This window comes from Oncorhynchus mykiss, chromosome 17 (assembly GCF_057628025.1).
Source record: "Oncorhynchus mykiss isolate SJ-2025 chromosome 17, ASM5762802v1, whole genome shotgun sequence".
In the NCBI taxonomy this organism is placed as follows: Eukaryota; Metazoa; Chordata; class Actinopteri; order Salmoniformes; family Salmonidae; genus Oncorhynchus; species Oncorhynchus mykiss.
Window position 1 is genome coordinate 79,030,568 of NC_143038.1, and position 27,704 is coordinate 79,058,271.

Consider the following 27,704-nt stretch of genomic DNA (forward strand, 5'->3'; position numbering starts at 1 on the left):
AACCCTAACACTACCTATAACCCTAACCCCTAACTATAACCCTACCCCCCCCCTATAACCTTAACCCCTCCCTATAACCCAAACCCCTCCGTGTAACCCTAATCCCTACCTATAACCATAACCCCTCACTATAACCCTGACCCCTACATAGAACCATAACCCCTATCTATAACCCTAATCCCTACCATTAACCCTAACCCCTCCCTATAACCATAACCCCTCCCTATAACCCTAACCTCTCCCTATAACCCTAACCCTCCCTATAACCCTAACACTACCTATAACCCTAACCCTAACCCCTACCTATAACCATAACCCCTACCTATAACCTAAACCCCTACCTATAACCATAACCCCTACCTATAACCCTAACCCTAACCCCTACCTATAACCCTAACCCCCCTATAACCCTAACCCCTCCCTATAACCCTAACACCCCCTATAACCCTAACACTACCTATAACCCTAACCCCTACCTATAACCCTAACCCCTACCATTAACTATAGCCTCTCCCTATAACCCCAACACTACCTATAACCCTAACACTACCTATAACCCTAACCCCTACCTATAACCCTAACCCCCCCTATAACCCTAACCCCTACCTATAACCCTAACACTACCTATAACCCTAACCCCTACCTATAACCCTACCCCCCCCCCCCCTATAGCCTTAACCCCTCCCTATAACCCAAACCCCTCCGTGTAACCCTAATCCCTACCTATAACCATAACCCCTCACTATAACCCTGACCCCTACATAGAACCATAACCCCTATCTATAACCCTAATCCCTACCATTAACCCTAACCCCTCCCTATAACCATAACCCCTCCCTATAACCCTGACCCCTACATATAACCCTAACCCCTACATATAACCCTAATCCCTACCATGAACCTTAACCCCTCCCTATAACCCTAACCCTAACCCTCCCTATAACCCTAACACTACCTATAACCCTAACCCCTACCATTAACTCTAGCCTCTCCCTATAACCCCAACCCCTCCCTATAACCCTAATCCCTCCCAATAACCATAACCTCTCACTATAACCCTGACCCCTACATATAACCCTAACCCCTACCTATAACCCTAACCCCTACATATAACCCTAATCCCTCCCTATAACCATAACCCCTCCCTATAACCATAACCCCTCACTATAACCCTAACCCTTACATAGAACCATAACCCCTATCTATAACCCTAATCCCTCCCTATAACCATAACCCCCCTATAACCCTAACCCCTACCTATAACCCTAACACTACATATAACCCTAACCCCTACCTATAACCCTAACCCCCCCTATAACCTTAACCCCTCCCTATAACCCAAACCCCTCCGTGTAACCCTAATCCCTCCCTATAACCATAACCCCTCACTATAACCATAACCCCTCACTATAACCCTGACCCCTACATAGAACCATAACCCCTATCTATAACCCTAATCCCTACCATTAACCCTAACCCCTCCCTATAACCATAACCCCCCCTATAACCCTAACCCCTACCTATAACCCTAACACTACCTATAACCCTAACCCCTCCCTATAACCCAAACCCCTCCGTGTAACCCTAACCCCTCCCTATAACCATAACCCCTCCCTATAACCCAAACCCCTCCGTGTAACCCTAACACTACCTATAACCCTAACCCCTCCCTATAACCCAAACCCCTCCGTGTAACCCTAACCCCTCCCTATAACCCAAACCCCTCCGTGTAACCATAACCCCCCTATAACCCTAACCCCTACCTATAACCCTGTCCCCTACATATAACCATAACCCCTACCTATAACCCTAATCCCTACCATTAACCCTAACCCCTCCCTATAACCCAAACCCCTCCGTGTAATCCTAACCCCTCCCTATAACCATAACCCCTCCCTATAACTGTAACCCCTTCGTGTAACCCTAATCCCTCCCTATAACCCAAACCCCTCCGTGTAACCCTAACCCCTCCCTATAACCATAACCCCTACCTATAACCCTAACACTACCTATAACCATAACCCCTACCTATAACCCTAATCCCTACCATTAACCCTAACCCCTCCCTATAACCCAAACCCCTCCGTGTAACCCTAACCCCTCCCTATAACCATAACCCCCCCCCCTATAACTGTAACCCCTCCGTGTAACCCTAATCCCTCCCTATAACCCAAACCCCTCCGTGTAACCCTAATCCCTCCCTATAACCATAACCCCTCCCTATAACCATAACCCCTCCCTATAACTGTAACCCCTACCTATAACCATAACCCCTACATAGAACCATAACCCCTATCTATAACCCTAATCCCTACCATTAACCCTAACCTCTCCCTATAACCATAACCCCTCCCTATAACCTTGACCCCTCCCTATAACCCTAACACTAAATATAACCCTAACCCTAACCCCTACCTTTAACCATAGCCATAACCCCTACCTATAAACATAACCCCTACCTACAACCCTAAACCTAACCCCTACCATGAATCCTAACCCCTACCAAAACCATAACCCCTACCTATAACCCTAACCCCTACCTATAACCATAAACCCTACCTATAACCATAACCCCTACCTATAACCCTAACCCCTCCCTATAACCCTAACACTACCTATAATCCTAACCCCTACCTACAACCCTAACCCTAACCCCTACCTGTAACCCTAACCCTACCAAAACCATAACACCTACATATAACCCTAACCCCTACCTATAACCATAACCCCTCCCTATAACTCTAACCCCTACCTATAACTCTAACCCCTCCCTATAACCCTAATCCCTCCCTATAACTCTAACCCCTCCCTATAACACTAACCCCTCCCCATAACCATAACCCCTCCCTATATCCCTAACCCCTCCCTATAACCCTAACCCCTACCTATAACCCTAACCCTTTCCTATAACCCTAACCCCTCCCTATAACTCTAGCCCCTCCCTATAACCAACTGTAACCCAGACCAATAACCCTAACCCCTACCTATAACTCTATCCCCTACCTATAACCCTAACCCCATGCTGTAACCCTAACCCCTACCTATAACCCTTAACCCTACATACCTATATACCTAACCCCTACATATAACCCTAACCCCTCCCTATAACCCTAACTCATCAATATAAACCTAAACCTAAACCTAACCCTTACCTATAACCCTTACCCCTATCATTTACCTAACCACTACCTATAACCCCTACATATAACCCTAACCCTTACCTATAACCCTAACCCTAACCCCTACCTATAACCCTTAACCCTACATACATATAAACCAAACCCCTACCTATAACCCCTACATATAACCCTAACCTATTACCCTAACCTCTCCCTATAACCCTAAAACATACCTATAAACCTAAACCTAACCCTTACCTATAACCCCAGCCCCTACCATTAAGCCTAACCCCTGCATATAATACTAACTCCTCTCTATAACCCTAACTCATTAATATAAACCTAAACCTAAACCTAACCCTTACCTATAACCCTAACCCTAACCACTACCATTAACCCTCTACAATGTAGAAAATAGTACAAATAATGAGAAGGTGAATGAGTAGTTGTTAAACCTAACCCCTACCTATAACCCTAACCCCTACCTTGCTTGTAATATTAGTCAGACCGATGCGACTCACTTGTCTGTCATGGCCACCTGTTCCAGCATGGCTGATCCTGTGTTGCTCTTCCAGTTCCCAGAGATGGATGTCCGCCTGGGGGAGAAAAATTAACAGACATGGTGAACACACACACACACACCTACACCTATTCAGGACCTTGATACCAGTCCATGTGGGGTCATGTGGGGTCAAACAACATCAGGAGGGCTAGCTCGGAACTTCTGATTTTAAAGAACTGATTCTAGCGCTGAAAGATTCCAAAAAGCGGCTAATAATTTCAGGTCCAGTACCATCGTTGGTCCGCGGGTGTGAAAGATCTGTTGGAAACACTTTAATAGATAACTTTGACACCTTCTGGAAACAGAAGATACTTTACAGGAATGACGGAGTCAATCCAAATCATCTTGGCTCCTGGACTCTGTCCACGCATTTCAAGGCTGCGTTGAGACAATTACTTACCAATGACCCAAAACCAACTCAGTTAATCCCTACCATTGTGTTGCTGCATCAAATGTACATTATCCTTGGGGCATTGGCAGACACAATGTAAGTAACTTAATGTATGTCCCTTTAACTGCCTTGAATACCTCTGTTGAGCCTACAGCTATTGTATGCAGTAATCATGTGCCTATGAACCAGAGTTATACTGTTAGCACTAAGGCGGTGTGCCCTGGTAGGAAGTCCAATGTGTGCATTTCACCCTGCACTATCATCTCCAATATAAATAACATGAGCAAGTCTACTTCTGATAAGCTCCCCAGTAAAGCATTAAAAACAATCAAGCATCCCAGGAAAGTGCTATAAATAGCCCTTATTAAAATATGTATTTTAAAACCTGTTATGGCAAGGCGATCCCCGAGGGGAACTCCACCCCCCCATTCAGCTGAAAAGGTGCCGCAGGGAATTCAAATATATTCTTTATGAAACATTTAACTTTCACACATTAAGTCCAATACAGCAAATGAAAGATAAACATCTCGTTCATCTACCCATCATGTCCGATTTTTAAAATGTTTTACAGCGAAAACACAACCTATATTTATGTAAGCCACCACCAAATCAAAGGAAAAATGCAGCCACTTTTTCCAGCCAAAGATAGAGTCACAAAAGCAGGATTAGAGATAAAATGAATCACTAACATTTTGAAAATCTTCATTAGATGACACTCATATGACATGTTACACAATACATTTATGTTTTGTTCGATAATATGCATATTTATATCCACAAATATCTGTTTACATTGATGCCATGTTCAGAAATGCCTCCAAAATATCCAGAGGAATTATAGAAAGCTACGCCAGAACAGAAATACTCATCATAAACTTTGACTAAAGATACATGTTCTACATATAATTAAAGATATACTGGTTCTTACGCAACCGCTTGTGTCAGATTTTTTAAAAACGTTACGAAAAAAGCCTACCATGCAATAATCTGAGACAGCGCTCAGACGTAAAAGTATTTCTCCGCCATGTTGGAGTCAACAGAAATACGAAATTACATCATAAATATTCCCTTACCTTTGATGATCTTTCATCAGAATGCAGTGCAAGGAGTCCTAGTTCCACAATAAATCATTGTTTTGTTCCATAATGTCCAATACTAGTGTCCAATTAGCTGCATTTGCTAGCACTTTCAGCTCACGTGCCCAAAAGCTGAGGCTGGTCCAGGACAACTCGCACGAAAACTTCAAAAATATATATTCCAGGTCGAATAAACTGGTCAAACTAAGTAGAGAATCAATCTTCAGGATGTTATTTTCATATATATCCAATAACGTTCCAACCGGATCATACACTTTCATCTGCAGCCAAATGGAACGACTGTGGCACCCACAGAGAAATGCGCCACAGGGAAATTGCATTCTGCCAAGACTGTGACTATTTCCGCTCCCATTCGGTCAAAGTTCACACCAGAAGCTCCATTCCACATTCTACTGAATGAAGACATCTAGTGGAAGGCGTAGGAGGTGCTACCAGATCCATATCTTGTTTGGAAAGGAAGGGGCGATGACGTCAAATTTGACCCACATTCAGAATTTCACTTCTTGTTTGGAAGATTGCCTGCCCTATGAGTTCTGTTATACTCACAGACATAATTCAAACAGTTTTAGAAACGTCAGAGTGTTTTCTATCCAACAGTAATAATAATATGCATATATTAGCAATCTAGGACAGAGTAGGATGCAGTTCACTATGGGCACGCAATTCATCCAAAGTGAAAATACTGCCCCCTATCCTCAACAAGTTTTAAGAAACAGGTTTATGAAGTCAATAACTTGCTTGTAACAGATGACATTCATATTCTGACTATCTCTGAAACTCACTTAGATAACACCTTTGATGATACAGTGGTAGAAATACATGGTTATAACATCTACCGAAAAGACAGAAATGCCAATGGGGGTCTATTGCGGTCTATATTCATAACCAGATTCTGTCACACCCTGATCTGTTTCACCTGTCTTTGTGATTGTCTCCACCCCCTCCAGGTGACGCCCATCTTCCCCATTATCCCCTGTGTATTTATACTCGTGTTCTCTGTTTGTCTGTTGCCAGTTCGTCTTGTTTGTCAAGTCAACCAGCATTTTTTTTTGTCTCAGCTCCTGCTTTTCCCCAGTCTCTCCCTTTTTCTCAACCTCCTGGTTTCGACCCTTGCCTGTCCTGTCTCTGAGCCCTCCTGCCTGCCCACTCTGCCTGCCCCTGACCCTGAGCCTTCCTGCTGTCCTGTACCTTTGCCCCACCGCTGGATTACCAACCTCTGCCTGACCTGACCCTGAGCCTGCCTGCTGTCCTGTACCTTTGTCCCTGTTGCTGTAATAAACATTGTTACTTCGACATAATCTGGGTCTTACCTTCAAACCGACCATGACTGACCCATCAGACCCAGGCCAGCTTCGTGGCCTTATGGTGTGGTCCAAATGTTGGCTGAACGCCATGACCAGCCCCTCAGTAACCCAGCTGCTAGCAGCGTCATCTCATCGGTCACTCCACCTTCTCGGGAGCCCCTCTTACCCCCCCCGGGAACGCTTCAATGGAGAGCCGAGCACCTGTCCGGCATTTCTAGCTCAGTGTGCCATAATTTTTGAGTTTCAGCCCTCCTCCTTCACCTCAGATCACTCCAAGATAGCCTAGCTCATCACGCTGATGTCCGGGAGGGCTCTCACCTGGGCTACTGCTGTATAGGAAAAACAGCCGGCCATATGCATTAGTCTGGAGGGTTCGTGGGAGAGGTGAAGACATTTGTTTAGCCCCGTTTTCCGGAAGAGAAGTTGCCTGGAAGCTAATCCAGCTTCGGCAGGACTCCTGTAGTGTGGCCGACTATGCGGTGGAATTCCGCACGTTGGCAGCGGAGAGTGCATGGAACCAGGAAGCACTGTTCGGTATGTTCCTGCACAGCGTCTCGGAGGAGATCAAGGACGAGCTTGCGCTCGGGAGTTACCCACAGACCTCGATTCCCTCATGGTTTTGACCATCTGAATCGATGGGCGACTACGGGAATGACGGAGGGAGAGGAAATTCGACTTCGCTCGCAAGCCCAGGGATTCAACCTTTTCTCTGAGTCATCCCGGAGGTTCCCGATGATCCCGTTGCCGAGAGAACCAGAGGCTTCCCGACCTTCCCCGAGAGTTGCCGAAGACAGCTGAGTCACCGCTTCCCGAGCCCATGCAACTAGATAGAGCTGGGCTAAAACCAGCGGAATGGCAATACAGGATTAACACAACACTCTTGTCCTTTAAAAAGATCAGGCTCTCTGGTAGGAGTGAGTACTCTGGTGGGCCACAGGGAGAACTTTCCTGCTTCCCTTGCTCACACCCCTGTTCATGCCATTCTGCTGTGGGGAAACCAGCCTAAATCTCTCCGGGGACGGGGGCCGATGACTCTGGGGTCAATGAGAGTTCTTTTGGACACTACCCTGGCTCCTGAGCTGAACATCCTCACTCAGCCCCTCTCCACTCCCATGGATGTTAGAGCATTGGACGGGCTCTCTATAGGCCGTGTCACTCCTTTTACCACTCCCATCAACCTACGAGTGTCAGGGAATCACAGCGAGACTATTCAATTCCTGCTCATCAAGTCTCCTCAGATTCCCAAGGATTGGGATTCTCTTGGCTCCAGCGACACAATCCCCTCATTAACTGGTCTACGGGATGTCTTTCTGGGGGCTTTCTGGAGGCTTGGAAGGTGCCCCAGACCGCTCCGCAATTCCCGTGGAGTACCAGGACCTTCGGGAGGTGTTCAACAAGACCTGGGCCACTTCGCTTCCGCCGCACCGACCATATGACTGCAGGATTAACCTCTCCCTAGTACTCACTGTCGGGACAAGAGACCGAGGTAATCGACATCTACATTGGGGACTCCCTAGCTGCAGGATTTATACATCCCTCGTCCTCTCCAGTGCAGGATTCTTCTTTGTGGAGAAGAAGGACAAGACCCTACACACGTGCATCGACTACTGGGACTCAATGACATAACGGTGAATAACTGCTATCCGCTACCACTCATCTCCTTGGCCTTCGAGCCACTCCAGGGGGAGCGCCTGTCATCAACATTGATGACATTCTCGTCTTCTCCCGCCCCCAAGAACATGTGCTCCACGTCCAACAGGTTCTTCAATGCCTCCTGGAAAACTAGCTGTTTGTTAAGCCAGAGAAGAGCAAGTTCCATTGCTACACCATCCCTTTCCTGGGGTACATCATCTCCGCTGGAAGTGTCCAGATGGATCCCGGGAAGGTGAGAGTGGTGGGGGTTTGGCTCCAGCCTTCATAAAGGGTGCAGCTGCAATGTTTCCTGGGGTTCGCCAACTTATATCTCCTCTTCATTCGGGGTTACTGCACCCTTGCTTCCCCCCTGTCAGCACTCACCTCTCCCAAGGTTGCATTCACGTGGTCCCATGCTGCTGACTGGGCGTCCCAGGACCTCAAACATCACTTCACAACTGCTCCCATCCTGGTTCATCCTGACCCTTCCTATCAGTTTGTGGTGGAGGCCTATGCATCTAATGTAGGTGTGGGGGAAGTCCTGTCCCAGAGTTCTGCCCTGGACCTGAAGCTACATCCCTGCGCCTTCTTCTCCCATCGTCTCAAAGCCATGGAGAAAAACTACGATGTGGGAAATTGTGAGCTTCTCGCAGTGAAGATGGCGTTGGAGGAACGGAGGCACTGGCTGGAAGGTGCGGAACACCTGTTCATCGTATTGACTGACCACAAAAATCTGGAGTTTTTCCGCACTGCCAAATGCCTCAACTCCAGGCACCCCCCTTTTGACCTCCTCCTTTTCCGCAGCAACCAGTGATCCGGGTCAACAGCATCAATGTAACAGTATAGCTTCCGCCCCTCTCCTCGACCCTACCTGGGCTTGAACCAGGGACCCTCTGCACACATAGACAACTGACACCCACAAAGCATTGTTACCCATCGGGCTAACAAAAGCCACGGCACTTGCTGAGCAAGGGGAACCAAGGTCTCAGAGCGAGTGACGTCACCGATTGAAACCCTATCACCGCTAACTAGCTAGCCATTTCACATCGGTTACACAAGTATAGTAGTTGATCGTGGACTACAGGAAAAGGAGGGCCGAACATGCCCCCATTCACATCGACGGGGCTGTATTGGAGCAGGTCGAGAGTTTGAAGTTCCTTGGTGTCCACACCACCAACAAACTGTCATGGTCAAAACATACCAAGATAGTCGTGAAGAGGGCACAACAACACCTTTCCCCATCAGGAGACTGAAAAGATTTGGCATGGGTCCCCAGACCCTCAAAAATGTCTATAGCTGCACCATCGAGAGCATCCTACCCGGTTGCATCATCGCCTGGTATGGCAACTTCCCGGCATCTGACCGTAAGGTGCTACAGAGGGTTCGTACGGCCCAGTAAAACCAACAACGGAGAGACAGCCTATAGGGAGGTGGTCAGAGACCTGGCCGTGTGGTGCCAGGACAACAGCCTCTCCCTCAACGTGATCAAGACAAAGGAGATGATTGTGGACTACAGGAAAAGGAGGACCGAGTATGCCCCCATTCTCATCGACGGGGTTGCAGTGAAGCAGGTTGAGACCTTCACGTTCCTTGGTGTCCACATCACCAGCAAACTATCATGGTCCAAACACACTAAGACAGTTGTGAAGAGGGCACGACAAAGCTGATTCCCCTCAGGAGTCTAAAATGATTTGGCATTGGTCCTCAGATCCTCAAAAGGTTCTACAATTGCACCGTCGAGAGCATTCTGACTGGTTGCATCCCTGCCTGGTATGGCTCGGCCTCTGACCGCAAGGCCAAGCTTCCTGCCATCTAGGACCTACATAACAGGCGGTGTCAGAGGAAGGCCCTAAAATGGTCAAAGACTCCAGCCACCCTAGTCATAGACTGTTCTCTTTGCTACAGCATGGCAAGCGGTCCCGGAGCGCCAAGTCTAGGACAAAAAGGCTTCTTAACAGCTTTTACCCCCAGGTAATAAGACTCCTGAACAGCTAATCAAAAGGATACCCAGACCCCTCTTTTACACTGCTGCTACTCTCTGTTTATTATCTATGCATAGTCACTTTAACTGTACCCACATGTACATATTACCTCAATTACCTCGACTAATCGGTGCCCACGCACATTGACTCTGTATCGCTACCCCCTGTATTTAGCCTCGTTATTGTTATTTTACTGCTACTGTTAAATGATTTGTTACTATTTTCTATTTTTTACTTTACTTCTTAAAGCATTGTTGGTTATGCATTTCACTGTAAGGTTTACACCTGTTGTATTCGGCGCATGTGACAAATACAATTTGATTTGATTTGTTCACTCGGGCCAAGCTACTTGGAAGAGGGAGAGTCTTGGTGGTTCCAAACTTCTTCCATTTAAAAATGGAGGTTCTTGGGGACCTTCAATGCTGCAAAAAAAAATGGTACAGATCCCTAGATCTGTGCCTTGACACAATCCTGTCTCAGAGCTCTACGGACAATTCCTTCAACCTCATGGCTTGGTTTTTGTGCTGACATGCACTGTCAACTGTGGGACCGTATATAGACAGGTGTGTGCCTTTCCAAATCATGTCCAATCAATAGAATTTACCACAGGTGGACTCCAATCAATTTGTAGAAACATTTTGTGTTACAGCCTGAATTTAAAATGGATTAAATTGAGATACACAATACCCCATAATGTCGCTTTATTCCTCGTTATATGTGCATATCTACCTCAATTACCCCGTACCTCTGCACATCACTCGGTACTGGTACCCCATGTATATAGCCAAGCAGTGGTGGAAAAAGTACCCAATTGTCATACTTGAGTAAAAGTAAAGATACCTTAATATAAAATTACTCAAGTAAAAGTGAAAGTCGCCCAGTACAATCCTACTTGAGTAAAAATCTAAAAGTATTTGGTTTTAAATATACTTAAGTATCAAAAGTAAATGTAATTGCTAAAATATACTTACGTTTCAAAAGTAGAAGTAAATGTAATTTCAATTTCCTTATACATTATTAAGCAAACCATAGAGCGCCATTTTCTTGTTTTTTAAATTTACGGATTGCCAGATTGATACATCTGTTGTTTACGACGCATTTGACAAATAAAATGCCATACACACACCTACATACAAGGAAAGGTACTTACATGTAAGCCTTATAATCGCTGCCAATCCGCTGGACCCTGATGTTGTACTTGGCATCTATGAAGGGTTCTGTGGTGGTGTAAGTCTGAGTGATGGCTACCACACTGGCTATGTCCTGGAAGTCACTCAGATTATCCACCTTTACCTGGATACACAGACAGCATAACACAACACATTACATCTAACCCTCAAACAACTAACCCTAACTATAACACACACTCAGGTTATCCACCTTTACCTGGATACACAGACAGCATAACACAACATCATCATTACAGGCTGCAGATATAGCTGAATAAACAGTAGATTACAGACATAACTGAATACACGTCAGATTACAGATATAGCTGAATACACGGCAGATTATAGATATAACTGAATACACAGTAGATTACAGATATAGCTGAATACACAGTAGATTACAGATTTAACTGAATACACAGTAGATTACAGATATAGCTGAATACACAGTAGATTACAGATATAACTGAATACACAGTAGATTACAGATATAACTGAATACACAGTAGATTACAGATATAGCTGAATACACGGCAGATTACAGATATAACTGAATACACAGTAGATTACAGATATAGCTGAATACACAGTAGATTACAGATATAACTGAATACACAGTAGATTACAGATATAGCTGAATACACAGTAGATTACAGATATAACTGAATACACAGTAGATTACAGATATAGCTGAATACACGGCAGAATACAGATATAGCTGAATACACAGTAGATTACAGATATAGCTGAATACACAGTAGATTACAGATATAACTGAATACACAGTAAATTACAGATATAACTGAATACACAGTAGATTACAGACATAACTGAATACACGGCAGATTACAGATATAGCTGAATACACAGTAGATTACAGATATAGCTGAATACATAGTAGATTACAGATATAACTGAATACACAGTAGATTACAGATATAGCTGAATACACGTCAGACTACAGATATAACTGAATACACAGTAGATTACAGATATATCTGAATACACAGTAGATTACAGATATAACTGAATAGACAGTAGATTACAGATATAACTGAATACACAGTAGATCACAGATATAGCTGAATACACAGTAGATTACAGATATAGCTGAATACACAGTAGATTACAGATATAACTGAATACACAGTAGATTACAGATATAGCTGAATACACGGCAGAATACAGATATAGCTGAATACACAGTAGATTACAGATATAGGTGAATACACGGTAGATTACAGATATAGCTGAATACATAGTAGATTACAGATATAACTGAATACACAGTAGATTACAGATATAGGTGAATACACGGTAGATTACAGATATAGCTGAATACACGGTAGATTACAGATATAGCTGAATACACAGTAGATTACAGATATAACTGAATACACGGCAGATTACAGATATAGTTGAATACACAGTAGATTACAGATATAACTGAATACACGGTAGATTACAGATATAGCTGAATACACTGTAGATTACAGATATAACTGAATACACGGCAGATTACAGATATAACTGAATACACAGTAGATTACAGAAATAACTGAATACACAGTAGATTACAGAAATAACTGAATACACAGTAGATTACAGATATAACTGAATACACGGCAGAATACAGATATAACTGAATACACAGTAGATTACAGATATAACTGAATACACGGCAGATTACAGATATAACTGAATACACAGTAGATTACAGATATAACTGAATACACAGTAGATTACAGATATAACTGAATACACGGCAGAATACAGATATAGCTGAATACACAGTAGATTACAGATATAGGTGAATACACGGTAGATTACAGATATAACTGAATACACGGTAGATTACAGATATAACTGAATACACAGTAGATTACAGATATAACTGAATACACGGCAGATTACAGATATAGCTGAATACACTGTAGATTACAGATATAACTGAATACACGGCAGATTACAGATATAACTGAATACACGGTAGATTACAGATATAGCTGAATACACTGTAGATTACAGATATAACTGAATACACAGTAGATTACAGATATAACTGAATACACGGCAGATTACAGATATAACTGAATACATGGTAGACTACAGATATAACTGAATACACAGTACATTACAGATATAACTGAATACACGGCAGATTACAGATATAACTGAATACACGGCAGAATACAGATATAGCTGAATACACAGTAGATTACAGATATAGGTGAATACACGGTAGATTACAGATATAACTGAATACACGGTAGATTACAGATATAACTGAATACACAGTAGATTACAGATATAGCTGAATACACAGTAGATTACAGATATAACTGAATACACGGTAGATTACAGATATAGCTGAATACACTGTAGATTACAGATATAACTGAATACACAGTAGATTACAGATATAACTGAATACACAGTAGATTACAGATATAACTGAATACACAGTAGATTACAGATATAGCTGAATACACAGTAGATTACAGATATAACTGAATACACAGTAGATTACAGATATAGCTGAATACATAGTAGATTACAGATATAACTGAATACACAGTAGATTACAGATATAACTGAATACACAGTAGATTACAGATATAACTGAATACACAGTAGATTACAGATATAACTGAATACACAGTAGATTACAGATATAACTGAATACACAGTAGATTACAGATATAACTGAATACACGGCAGATTACAGATATAGCTGAATACACAGTAGATTACAGATATAGCTGAATACACAGTAGATTACAGATATAACTGAATACACGGTAGATTACAGATATAACTGAATACACAGTAGATTACAGATATAGCTGAATACATAGTAGATTACAGATATAACTGAATACACAGTAGATTACAGATATAACTGAATACACAGTAGATTACAGATATAACTGAATACACAGTAGATTACAGATATAACTGAATACACGGCAGATTACAGATATAACTGAATACACGGCAGATTACAGATATAACTGAATACACAGTAGATTACAGATATAGCTGAATACACAGTAGATTACAGATGTAGCTGAATACACGGCAGATTACAGATATAGCTGAATACACAGTAGATTACAGATATAGCTGAATACACGGCAGATTACAGATATAGCTGAATACACGGCAGATTACAGATATAACTGAATACACAGTAGATTACAGATATAACTGAATACACAGTAGATTACAGATATAACTGAATACACAGTAGATTACAGATATAGCTGATGTCACGTTCTGACCATCGTTCGTGTGTGTTTTCCTTGTTTTAGTGTTGGTCAGGACGTGAACTGGGTGGGCATTCTATGTTGGATGTCTTGTTTGTCTATTTCTATGTCCGGCCTGATATGGTTCTCAATCAGAGGCAGGTGTTAGTCATTGTCTCTGATTGGGAACCATATTTAGGTAGCCTGGGTTTCACTGTGTGTTTGTGGGTGATTGTCCTTAGTGTTAGTTTGCACCAGTTTAGGCTGTTTCGGTTTTCATTACGTTTATTATTTTGCACTGTTTGTATTTGGATTCATGTTGCTATAGTCACAATAAACATGGATCGCAATCTACACGCCGCATTTTGGTCCGACTCTCCTTCACACCTAGAAGACCGTTACAGAATCACCCACCACAACAGGACCAAGCGGTGTGGTAATGGGCAAAGGAGAAAGCAGCAGCAGGAGCAGCGCGAGGAGGTATGGACATGGGAGGACGAATTAGACGGTAAAGGACCTTGGGCTCAGCCAGGAGAATATCGCCGTCCCAAGGAAGAACGGGAGGCGGCGAAAGCGGAGAGGCGCTGGTACGAGGAGGCAGCGCGGCGTCGTGGATGGAAGCCCGGGAGTCAGCCCCAAAAATTTCTTGGGGGGGGGCTAACAGGGAGTATGGCTACGCCAGGTAGGAGACCTGAGCCAACTTCCTGTGGTTACCGGGGGGCTAGAGAGACCGGGCAGGCACCGTGTTATGCTGTGGAGCGCACGGTGTCCCCAGTGCGGGTGCACAGCCCGGTGCGGTACATTCCAGCTCCGCGTATCGGCCGGGCTAGAGTGGGCATCGAGCCAAGTGCCATGAAGCCGGCTCTACGCATCTGGTCTCCAGTGCGCCTCCTTGGGCCGGCTTACATGGCACCAGCCTTGCGCACGGTGTCCCCGGTTCGCCTGCATAGCCCAGTGCGGGCTATTCCACCTCGCCGCACTGGCAGGGCGACCGGGACCATTCAACCGGGTAAGGTTGGGCAGGCTCGGTGCTCAAGAGCTCCAGTGCGCCTGCACGGCCCGGTCTATCCGTCACCACCTCCACACCCCAGCCCTCCGGTGGCAGCTCCCCGTACCAGGCTGTCTCTCCGGCCCATCCGTCCAGAGCCTTCCTCCTCTCCAGCGCTGCCGGAGCCTCCCGCCTGTCCGGCGCCTCTGCCGGAGCCTCCCGCCTGTCCGGTGCCTCTGCCGGAGCCTCCCGCCTGTCCGGCGCCTCTGCCGGAGCCTCCCGCCTGTCCGGCGCCTCTGCCGGAGCCTCCCGCCTGTCCGGCGCCTCTGCCGGAGCCTCCCGCCTGTCCGGCGCCTCTGCCGGAGCTTCCCGTCTGCCCGGCGCCTCTGCCGGAGCTTCCCGTCTGCCCGGCGCCATCGGAGCTTCCCGTCTGCCCAACGCCGCCAGTGCCGCCCGTCTGCCCAGCGCCGCCAGTGCCGCCCGTCTGCCCAGCGCCGCCAGTGCCGCCCGTCTGCCCAGCGCCGCCAGTGCCGCCCGTCTGCCCAGCGCCGCCAGCGCCGTCCGTCTGCCCAGCGCCGCCAGCGCCGTCTGTCTGCCCAGCGCCGCCAGCGCCGCCCGTCTGCCCAGCGCCGCCAGCGCCGCCCGTCTGCCAGGAGCCGCCAGTGCCGCCCGTCTGCCAGGGGCCGCCAGTGCCGCCAGTCAGCCAGGGGCCTCCAGTGCCGCCAGTCAGCCAGGGGCCGCCAGTGCCGCCAGTCAGCCCAGCGCCAGCGCCGCCAGTCAACCAGGGGCCGCCAGAGCTGCCAGTCTGCAAGGAGCTACCAGTCTGCAAGGAGCCGCCAGAGCTGCCAGTTAGCATGGAGCAGCCAGGGTCGCCAGTCAGCATGGAGCAGCCAGGGCCGCCAGTCAGCATGGAGCAGCCAGGGCCGCCAGTCAGCATGGAGCAGCCAGTGCTGCCAGTCAGCATGGAGCAGCCAGATCTGCCAGTCGACCAGACTCTTCCAGATCTGCCAGTCGACCAGACTCTTCCAGATCTGCCAGTCGACCAGACTCTTCCAGATCTGCCAGTCGACCAGACTCTTCCAGATCTGCCAGTCGACCAGACTCTTCCAGATCTGCCAGTCGACCAGACTCTTCCAGATCTGCCAGTCGACCAGACTCTTCCAGATCTGCCAGTCGACCAGACTCTTCCAGATCTGCCAGTCGACCAGACTCTTCCAGATCTGCCAGTCGACCAGACTCTTCCAGATCTGCCAGTCGACCAGACTCTTCCAGATCTGCCAGTCAGCCAGACTCTTCCAGATCTGCCAGTCAGCCAGACTCTTCCAGATCTGCCAGTCAGCCAGACTCTTCCAGATCTGCCAGTCAGCCAGGATCTTCCAGATCTGCCAGTCAGCCAGGATCTGCCAGAACCGCCAGCCAGCCAGGATCTGCCGGATCTAACTACCTGCCTGAGCTTCCTCTCAGTGCTGTGCTACCCATCAGTCCCGAGCTACTTCTGTCCCGAGCTGTCCCTCTGTCTCGAGCTGACCCTCTGTCCCGAGCTGTCATTAAGAAGGGTCACCTATCTAGGGACGCTAAGGAGGTGGACTAAAACTGTTATGGAGTGGGGTCCACGTCCAGCGCCAGAGCCGCCACCGCGGACAGATGCCCACCCACACCCTCCCCCATAGGTTTAAGTTGTGCGTCCGGAGTCCGCACCTTGGAGGGGGGGTACTGTCACGTTCTGACCATCGTTCGTGTGTGTTTTCCTTGTTTTAGTGTTGGTCAGGACGTGAACTGGGTGGGCATTCTATGTTGGATGTCTTGTTTGTCTATTTCTATGTCCGGCCTGATATGGTTCTCAATCAGAGGCAGGTGTTAGTCATTGTCTCTGATTGGGAACCATATTTAGGTAGCCTGGGTTTCACTGTGTGTTTGTGGGTGATTGTCCTTAGTGTTAGTTTGCACCAGTTTAGGCTGTTTCGGTTTTCATTACGTTTATTATTTTGCACTGTTTGTATTTGGATTCATGTTGCTATAGTCACAATAAACATGGATCGCAATCTACACGCCGCATTTTGGTCCGACTCTCCTTCACACCTAGAAGACCGTTACAGCTGAATACACAGTAGATTACAGATATAGCTGAATACACAGTAGATTACAGATATAACTGAATACACAGTAGATTACAGATATAGCTGAATACACAGTAGATTACAGATATAGCTGAATACACAGTAGATTACAGATATAACTGAATACACAGTAGATTACAGATATAACTGAATACACAGTAGATTACAGATATAACTGAATACACAGTAGATTACAGATATAACTGAATACACAGTAGATTACAGATATAACTGAATACACAGTAGATTACAGATATAACTGAATACACGGTAGATTACAGATATAGCTGAATACACAGTAGATTACAGATATAACTGAATACACGTCCTGCCACTGCCACGATGGATTTTATCGTCGATAGATATGTGAAAAACACCTTGAGGATTGATTCTAAACATTGTTTGCCATGTTTCTGTCGATATTATGGAGTTAATTTGGAAAAAAGTTTGCGTTTTAATGACTTTTTTTTTTTTTTTTTTTTTCCTTACCCAAACGTGATGAACAAAACGGAGTGATTAGTCGACACAAATAATATTTTTTGTAAAAACGGAACATTTGCTATCTAACATAGTCTCCTCATTGAAAACATCTGAAGTTCTTCAAAGGTAAATTATTTTATTTGAATGCTTTTATGTTTTTTTGTGGAAAATGTTGCATGCTGAATGCCAGGGATAATCCTATGCTAGGCTATCAATACTCTTACACAAATGCTTGTTTAGCTATGGTTCAAAGGCATATTTTGAAAATCTGAGATGACAGTGTTGTTAACAAAAGGCTAAGCTTGAGAGCAAATAGATTAATTTCATTTCATTTGCGATTTTCATGAATAGTTAACGTTGTGTTATGCTAATGACCTTGCTGATAGATTCACACAATCCTGGATACAGGGGTTTTTTCGTAGCTAAACGTGACGCAGAAAACGGAGCAATTTGTCCTAAACAAATAATCTTTCAGGAAAAACTGAACATTTGCTATCTGAGAGTCTCCTCATTGAAAACATCTGAAGTTCTTCAAAGGTAAATTATTTTATTTGAATGCTTTTATGGTTTTTTGTGTAAATGTTGCCTGCCTAATGCTAACGCTAAATGCTACGCTAAATGCTACGTTAGCCATCAATACTGTTACACAAATGCTTGTTTTGCAATGGTTGAGAAGCATATTTTGAAAATCTGAGATGACAGTGTTGTTAACAAAAGGCTAAGCTTGAGAGCTAGCATATTTATTTCATTTCATTTGCGATTTTCATGAATAGTTAACGTTGCGTTATGGTAATGAGCTTGAGTCTGAATTCACGATCCCGGATCCGGGATGGGGAGATCAGAGAGGTTAAGGTATGTAAGTCGCTTGGGGTATGTCTCTATCAGTTTTGCACATCGAGAGACTGAACTTTTTTCCCATTCCTCCTTGCAAAACAGCTCGACTCAGTGAGGTTGGATGGAGAGCATTTGTGAACAGCAGTTTTCAGTTCTTTCCACAGATTCTCGATTGGATTCAGGTCTGGACTTTGACTTGGCCATTCTAACACCTGGATAAGTTTATTTTTGAACCATTCCATTGTAGATTTTGCTTTATGTTTTGGATCATTGTCTTGTTGGAAGACAAATCTCCGTCCCAGTCTCAGGTCTTTTGCAGACTCCATCAGGTTTTCTTCCAGAATGGTCCTGTATTTGGCTCCATCCATCTTCCCATAAATTTTAACCATCTTCCCTGTCCCTGCTGAAGAAAAGCAGGCCCAAACCATGATGCTGCCACCACCATGTTTGACAGTGGGGATGGTGTGTTCAGATGTGTTGCTTTTACGCCAAACATAACGTTTTGCATTTTTGCCAAAAAGTTCAATTTTGGTTTCATCTGACCAGAGCACCTTCTTCCACATGTTTGGTGTTTCTCCAAGGTGGCTTGTGGCAAACTTTAAACAACACTTTTTATGGATATCTTTAAGAAATGGCTTTCTTCTTGCCACTCTTCCATAAAGGCCAGATTTGTGCAATATACGACTGATTGTTGTCCTATGGACAGAGTCTCCCAACTCAGCTGTAGATCTCTGCAGTTCATCCAGAGTGATCATGGGCCTCTTGGCTGCATCTCTGATCAGTCTTCTCCTTGTATGAGCTGAAAGTTTAGAGGGACGGCCAGGTCTTGGTAGATTTGCAGTGGTCTGATACTCCTTCCATTTCAATATTATCGCTTGCACAGTGCTCCTTGGGATGTTTAAAGCTTGGGAAATCTTGTTGTATCCAAATACGGCTTTAAAGTTCTTCACAACAGTATCTCGGACCTGCCTGGTGTGTTCCTTGTTCTTCATGATGCTCTCTGCGCTTTTAACGGACCTCTGAGACTATCACAGTGCAGGTGCACTTATACGGAGACTTGATTACACACAGGTGGATTGTATTTATCATCATTAGTCATTTAGGTCAACATTGGATCATTCAGAGATCCTCACTGAACTTCTGGAGAGAGTTTGCTGCACTGAAAGTAAAGGGGCTGAATAATTTTGCACGCCCAATTTTTCAGTTTTTGATTTGTTAAAAAAGTTTGAAATATCCAATAAATGTCGTTCCACTTCATGATTGTGTCCCACTTGTTGTTGATTCTTCACAAAAAAATACAGTAGTATATCTTTATGTTTGAAGCCTGAAATGTGGCAAAAGGTCGCAGTTCAAGGGGGCCGAATACTTTCGCAAGGCACTGTATGTCTCTATCTCTCTTTATGTATTGAGCTCTCTTTTGTTTGAGCACCTCCATATCACTTTGTCCTCACCTGTGAGTATTGTTTTTGGTTATGGTGTTTGCTTGCTGGTGGGAAAAGGGGAAACCAAGACAAGTCACCCATGGGCATACACTACCCGTAGGTAAACTTTGTTAAATACACTAGTTAGACCTGGGCAGACCACCCACTGTATTTTTGGTTAGTTAGTTAGCTGTTGTTGAAATAGGCTAGTCTAGCTTAGGGGTGTTTTGGGATGCTTATTGTTTCTTTCCTTGGGTCCAGCTCAGCCCCTTTTCCTGCTCCCCCCCATTACCGTGTGTTTTCTAATAAACCATGTGTTTGATGGTAATTTAGTTGTCTGTGGTTATTTCATTCTCACTCTTTCTTTTTCCCTATTATAATTTGCATGAGTTGTGTTACGGGTCTCGTTACCATCTCCCCTAGACTGTCGGGCCAAAAGGGCTTTGTAACAGCTGAATACACAGTAGATTACAGCTGTAGCTGAATACATGGCAGATTCCAGAAAGAGATCAATTAGATGAAGAAGAGCTGATGAACATGTCAACATGTATGGAAAGCAACATGTATGGTTCCAATTATAGTTTCTCCTATTAGTGATTTGTCAATAAGTAATCATAGCTTTCACCTGATCAGTCTGTCATGGAAAGATCCGGTGTTCCTAATGTTCTGTGTAAACAGTGCATTCTGACAGTATTCAGACCCTTTGGCATTTTTCACATTTTGTTATGTTACAGCCTTATTCTAAAATTGCTGAGGATTTTTTATATATTTAATCAATCTACACACAATACCCCATAACGACAAAGCGGAAACAGGTTTTGTGATATTTACAAATTTATAAATAAATAGCTTAAGTACATAAGCATTCAGACCCTTTGCTATGAGACTCGAAATTGAGCGAAGGTGCATCTTGTTTCCATTGATCATCCTTGAGATGTTTCTTCAACTTGATTGGAGTCCACCTGTGGTAAACTCAATTGGTTGGACATGATTTGGAAAGGCACTCACCTGTCTATATAAGGTCCCACAGTTGACAGTGCATGTCAGAGGAAAAACCAAGCCTTGAGGTTGAAGGAATTGTCCGTAGAGCTCCGAGACAGGATTGTGCTGAGACACAGATCTGGGGAAGGGTACCAAAACATTTCTGCAGCATTGACGGTCCCCAAGAACACAGTGGCCTCCATCATTCTTAAATGGAAGAAGTTTGGAACCACCAAGACTCTTCCTAGAGTGGCCGCCTGGCCAAACTAAGCAATCAAGGAAGAAGGGCTTTGGTAAGGAAGAGACCAAGAACCCGATGGTTACTCTGACAGAGCTCCAGAGTTATTCTGTGGAGATGATAGAAACTTCCAGAAGGACAACCATCTCTGCAGTACTCCACCAATCAGGCCTTTACGGTAGAGTGGCAATACGGAAGCCCCTCCTCAGTAAAAGGCACATGACAGCCCGCTTGGAGTTTGCCAAAAAAACAAGATTCTCTGGTCTGATGAAACCAAGATTAAACTCTTTGGCTTGAATGCCAAGTGTCACGTCCTGAGGAAACCTGGCACCAATCCTAAGATGAAGCATGGTGATGGCAGCATCATGCTGTGGAGATGTTTTTCAGCGGTAGGGACTGGGAGACTGGTCAGGATTGAGCGAAAGATGAACGGAGCAAAGTACAGGGAGATCCTTGATGAACCTGCTCCAGAGCGCTCAGGACCTCAGACTGGGGTGAAGGTTCATCATTCAACAGGACAACGACCCTAAGCACACAGCAAGGACAACACAGGAGTGGCTTTGGGACAAGTCTCTGAATGTCCTCGAGGGGCCAGCTAGAGACCGGACTTGAACACGATCGAACATCTCTGGAGAGACCTGAAAATAGCGGTGCAGTGACGCTCCCTATCCAACCTGACAGAGCTTGAGAGGTTCTGCAGAGAAGAATGGGAGAAACTCCCCAAATACAGGTGTGCCAAGCTTGAAGCGTTATACCCAAGAAGACTTGAGGCTATGATCTTCATCAAAGTACTGAGTAAAGGGTCTGAATACTTATGTAAATGTGATATTTCAGTTTAATATTTTTATACATTTGTCAGAATTTCTAAAAACCTATTTTTGCTTTGTCATTATGGGATATTGTGTGTAGATTGATGAGGGGAAAAATAACTGTTTAATCCATTTTAGAATAAGGCTGTAATATAACAAAATGTGGAAAACGTCAAATGACATGTATTTAATTGTATGTGGACATTATACCAGGGCTATTGGCGGCAGGTAGCCTAGTGGTTAGAGTGTTGGACTAGTAACCAAAAGGTTGCAAGATTGAATCCCTGAGCTGACTAGGTAAAAATCTGTCGTTCTGCCCCTGAACAAGGACGTTAACCCACTATTCCTAGGCCGTCATTGAAAATAAGAATCTGTTCTTAACTGACTTGCCTAGTTAAAAATAGGTAAAATAAAATGTCATATATTTATTTGTATTTGGACATTATATATAAATTGTATATATTTATTTGTATTTGGACATTATATATAAATGACATGTATTTATATGTATTTAGACATTATATATAAATGACACATATGTATATGTATTAGTGCATTACCTTTCCCATTCCAGAGTGCGCGTGTCCTATCTTCACCACCACAGGGAAAGAGGGCATGGAGATCTGAAAGAGAAGACATGTTGGAATGATTGACTGGCTGAATTACTGGCTGACTGGCTCGCTGACTGAATGAACAATTGATTTGCTGACTGACTGAATGACTGATTGGCTGACTGACTGGATGACTGATTAGGTGACTGACTGAATGAATGACTGAATAACTGATTGGCTGACTGGCACACTGACTGAATGTTGCTCCAGGAGACACACCAGGGCTATTAGATATTTAACTATAGAGATAAACACCAGGGCTAGTAGATATTTAACTATAGAGAGACACACCATGGCTATTAGACATTTAACCATAGAGAGACACACCAGGGCTATTAGACATTTAACCATAGAGAGACACACCAGGGCTATTAGATATTTAACTATAGGGAGACACACCAGGGCTATTAGACATTTAACCATAGAGAGACACACCAGGGCTATTAGATATTTAACTATAGGGAGACACACCAGGGCTAGTAGATATTTAACCATAGAGAGACACACCAGGGCTATTAGATATTTAACTATAGGGAGACACACCAGGGCTATTAGATATTTAACCATAGAGAGACACACCAGGGCTATTAGACATTTAACCATAGAGAGACACACCAGGGCTATTAGATATTTAACTATAGGGAGACACACCAGGGCTATTAGACATTTAACCATAGAGAGACACACCAGGGCTATTAGATATTTAACTATAGGGAGACACACCAGGGCTATTAGATATTTAACCATAGAGAGACACACCAGGGCTATTAGATGTTTAACCATAGAGAGACACACCAGGGCTATTAGATATTTAACTATAGAGAGACACACCAGGGCTAGTAGATATTTAACCATAGAGAGACACACCAGGGCTATTAGATATTTAACTATAGAGATAAACACCAGGGCTAGTAGATATTTGACCATAGAGAGACACACCAGGGCTAGTAGATATTTAACCATAGAGAGACACACCAGGGCTATTAGATATTTAACTATAGAGAGACACACCAGGGCTAGTAGATATTTAACCATAGAGAGACACACCAGGGCTATTAGATATTTAACTATAGAGATAAACACCAGGGCTAGTAGATATTTGACCATAGAGAGACACACCAGGGCTAGTAGATATTTAACCATAGAGAGACACACCAGGGCTAGTAGATATTTAACTATAGAGATAAACACCAGGGCTAGTAGATATTTAACCATAGAGAGACACACCAGGGCTGGTAGATATTTAACCATAGAGAGACACACCAGGGCTATTAGATATTTAACTATAGAGAGACACACCAGGGCTATTAGACATTTAACCATAGAGAGACACACCAGGGCTATTAGATATTTAACTATAGGGAGACACACCAGGGCTATTAGACATTTAACCATAGAGAGACAAACCAGGGCTATTAGATGTTTAACCATAGAGAGACACACCAGGGCTATTAGATATTTAACTATAGAGAGACACACCAGGGCTAGTAGATATTTAACCATAGAGAGACACACCAGGGCTATTAGATATTTAACTATAGAGATAAACACCAGGGCTAGTAGATATTTGACCATAGAGAGACACACCAGGGCTAGTAGATATTTAACCATAGAGAGACACACCAGGGCTATTAGATATTTAACTATAGAGATAAACACCAGGGCTAGTAGATATTTGACCATAGAGGTACACACCAGGGCTAGTAGATATTTAACCATAGAGATAAACACCAGGGCTAGTAGATATTTAACCATAGAGAGACACACCAGGGCTATTAGATACAGTGCCTTGCGAAAGTATTCGGCCCCCTTGAACTTTGCGACCTTTTGCCACATTTCAGGCTTCAAACATAAAGATATAAAACTGTATTTTTTTGTGAAGAATCAACAACAAGTGGGACACAATCATGAAGTGGAACGAAATTTATTGGATATTTCAAACTTTTTTAACAAATCAAAAACAGAAAAATTGGGCGTGCAAAATTATTCAGCCCCCTTAAGTTAATAGTTTGAAGCGCCACCTTTTGCTGCGATTACAGCTGTAAGTCGCTTGGGGTATGTCTCTATCAGTTTTGCACATCGAGAGACTGACATTTTTTCCCATTCCTCCTTGCAAAACAGCTCGAGCTCAGTGAGGTTGGATGGAGAGCATTTGTGAACAGCAGTTTTCAGTTCTTTCCACAGATTCTCGATTGGATTCAGGTCTGGATTTTGACTTGGCCATTCTAACACCTGGATATGTTTATTTTTGAATCATTCCATTGTAGATTTTGCTTTATGTTTTGGATCATTGTCTTGTTGGAAGACAAATCTTCATCCCAGTCTCAGGTCTTTTGCAGACTCCATCAGGTTTTCTTCCAGAATGGTCCTGTATTTGGCTCCATCCATCTTCCCATCAATTTTAACCATCTTCCCTGTCCCTGCTGAAGAAAAGCAGGCCCAAACCATGATGCTGCCACCACCATGTTTGACAGTGGGGATGGTGTGTTCAGGGTGATGAGCTGTGTTGCTTTTACGCCAAACATAACGTTTTGCATTGTTGCCAAAAAGTTCAATTTTGGTTTCATCTGACCAGAGCACCTTCTTCCACATGTTTGGTGTGTCTCCCAGGTGGCTTGTGGCAAACTTTAAACAACACTTTTTATGGATATCTTTAAGAAATGGCTTTCTTCTTGCCACTCTTCCATAAAGGCCAGATTTGTGCAATATACGACTGATTGTTGTCCTATGGACAGAGTCTCCCACCTCAGCTGTAGATCTCTGCAGTTCATCCAGAGTGATCATGGGCCTCTTGGCTGCATCTCTGATCAGTCTTCTCCTTGTATGAGCTGAAAGTTTAGAGGGACGGCCAGGTCTTGGTAGATTTGCAGTGGTCTGATACTCCTTCCATTTCAATATTATCGCTTGCACAGTGCTCCTTGGGATGTTTAAAGCTTGGGAAATCGTTTTGTATCCAAATCTGGCTTTAAACTTCTTCACAACAGTATCTCGGACCTGCCTGGTGTGTTCCTTGTTCTTCATGATGCTCTCTGCGCTTTTAACGGACCTCTGAGACTATCACAGTGCAGGTGCATTTATACGGAGACTTGATTACACACAGGTGGATTGTATTTATCATCATTAGTCATTTAGGTCAACATTGGATCATTCAGAGATCCTCACTGAACTTCTGGAGAGAGTTTGCTGCACTGAAAATAAAGGGGCTGAATAATTTTGCACGCCCAATTTTTCAGTTTTTGATTTGTTAAAAAAGTTTGAAATATCCAATAAATGTCGTTCCACTTCATGATTGTGTCCCACTTGTTGTTGATTCTTCACAAAAAAATACAGTTTTATATCTTTATGTTTGAAGCCTGAAATGTGGCAAAAGGTCGCAAAGTTCAAGGGGGCCAAATACTTAAGCAAAGGCAGTGTATTTAACTATATAGGCTAAACACTGCTGTTGCCAAAGTGCGCCAAGTGTGAATGAGTCAACTCACAGGCTAGGGAGCAGGTATATAACAAAACAGGCTGGGGAGCAGGTATATGACAAAACAGCCTGGGGAGCAGGTATATGACAAAACAGGCTGGGGAGCAGGTATATGACAAAACAGGCTGGGGAGCAGGTATATGACAAAACAGGCTGGGGAGCAGGTATATGACAAAACAGGCTGGGGAGACGGTATATAACAAAACAGACTGGGGAGCAGGTATATGACAAAACAGGCTGGGGAGCAGGTATATGACAAAACAGGCTGGGGAGCAGGTATATGACAAAACAGGCTGGGAGCAGGTATATAACAAAACAGGCTGGGGAGCAGGTATATAACAAAACAGGCTGGGGAGCAGGTATATAACAAAACAGGCTAGGGAGCAGGTATATAACAAAACAGGCTAGGGAGCAGGTATATAACAAAACAGGCTGGGGAGCAGGTATATGACAAAACAGCCTGGGGATACGGTATATAACAAAACAGGCTGGGGAGCAGGTATATGACAAAACAGTCTGGGGAGCAGGTATATAACAAAACAGGCTAGGGAGCAGGTATATGACAAAACAGGCTGGGGAGCAGGTATATAACAAAACAGGCTGGGGAGTAGGTATATAACAAAACAGGCTAGGGAGCAGGTATATAACAAAACAGGCTGGGGAGCAGGTATATGACAAAACAGGCTGGGGAGCAGGTATATGACAAAACAGGCTGGGGAGCAGGTATATGACAAAACAGGCTGGGGAGCAGGTATATGACAAAACAGGCTGGGGAGCAGGTATATGACAAAACAGGCTGGGGAGCAGGTATATAACAAAACAGGCTGGGGAGACGGTATATAACAAAACAGCCTGGGGATACGGTATATGACAAAACAGGCTGGGGAGACGGTATATGACAAAACAGGCTGGGGAGACGGTATATAACAAAACAGGCTGGGGAGCAGGTATATGACAAAACAGGCTGGGGAGCAGGTATATAACAAAACAGGCTGGGGAGCAGGTATATGACAAAACAGGCTGGGGAGCAGGTATATAACAAAACAGGCTGGGGATACGGTATATGACAAAACAGCCTGGGGATACGGTATATGACAAAACAGGCTGGGGAGACGGTATATGACAAAACAGGCTGGGGAGACGGTATATAACAAAACAGGCTGGGGAGCAGGTATATGGCAAAACAGGCTGGGGAGCAGGTATATGACAAAACAGGCTGGGGAGACGGTATATGACAAAACAGGCTGGGGAG

General features: G+C 44.2%; 1 protein-coding gene across 3 annotated transcripts in view; it reads right to left on the minus strand.

Moving 5' to 3' along the window:
* The window catches only part of LOC110494842 (uncharacterized), a 289,407-nt gene that overhangs the window by 28,154 nt on the left and 233,549 nt on the right, over positions 1-27,704 (minus strand). For all 3 annotated transcript variants that reach the window (XM_036950994.2, XM_090206547.1, XM_090206548.1), the window contains 3 exons: positions 22,933-22,995; positions 11,238-11,380; positions 3,641-3,715 (listed from right to left, as the gene is read on the minus strand). In XM_036950994.2, coding sequence (XP_036806889.1) covers positions 3,641-3,715; positions 11,238-11,380; positions 22,933-22,995 — 281 coding nt within the window. The remainder of the gene's footprint in view (positions 1-3,640; positions 3,716-11,237; positions 11,381-22,932; positions 22,996-27,704) is intronic.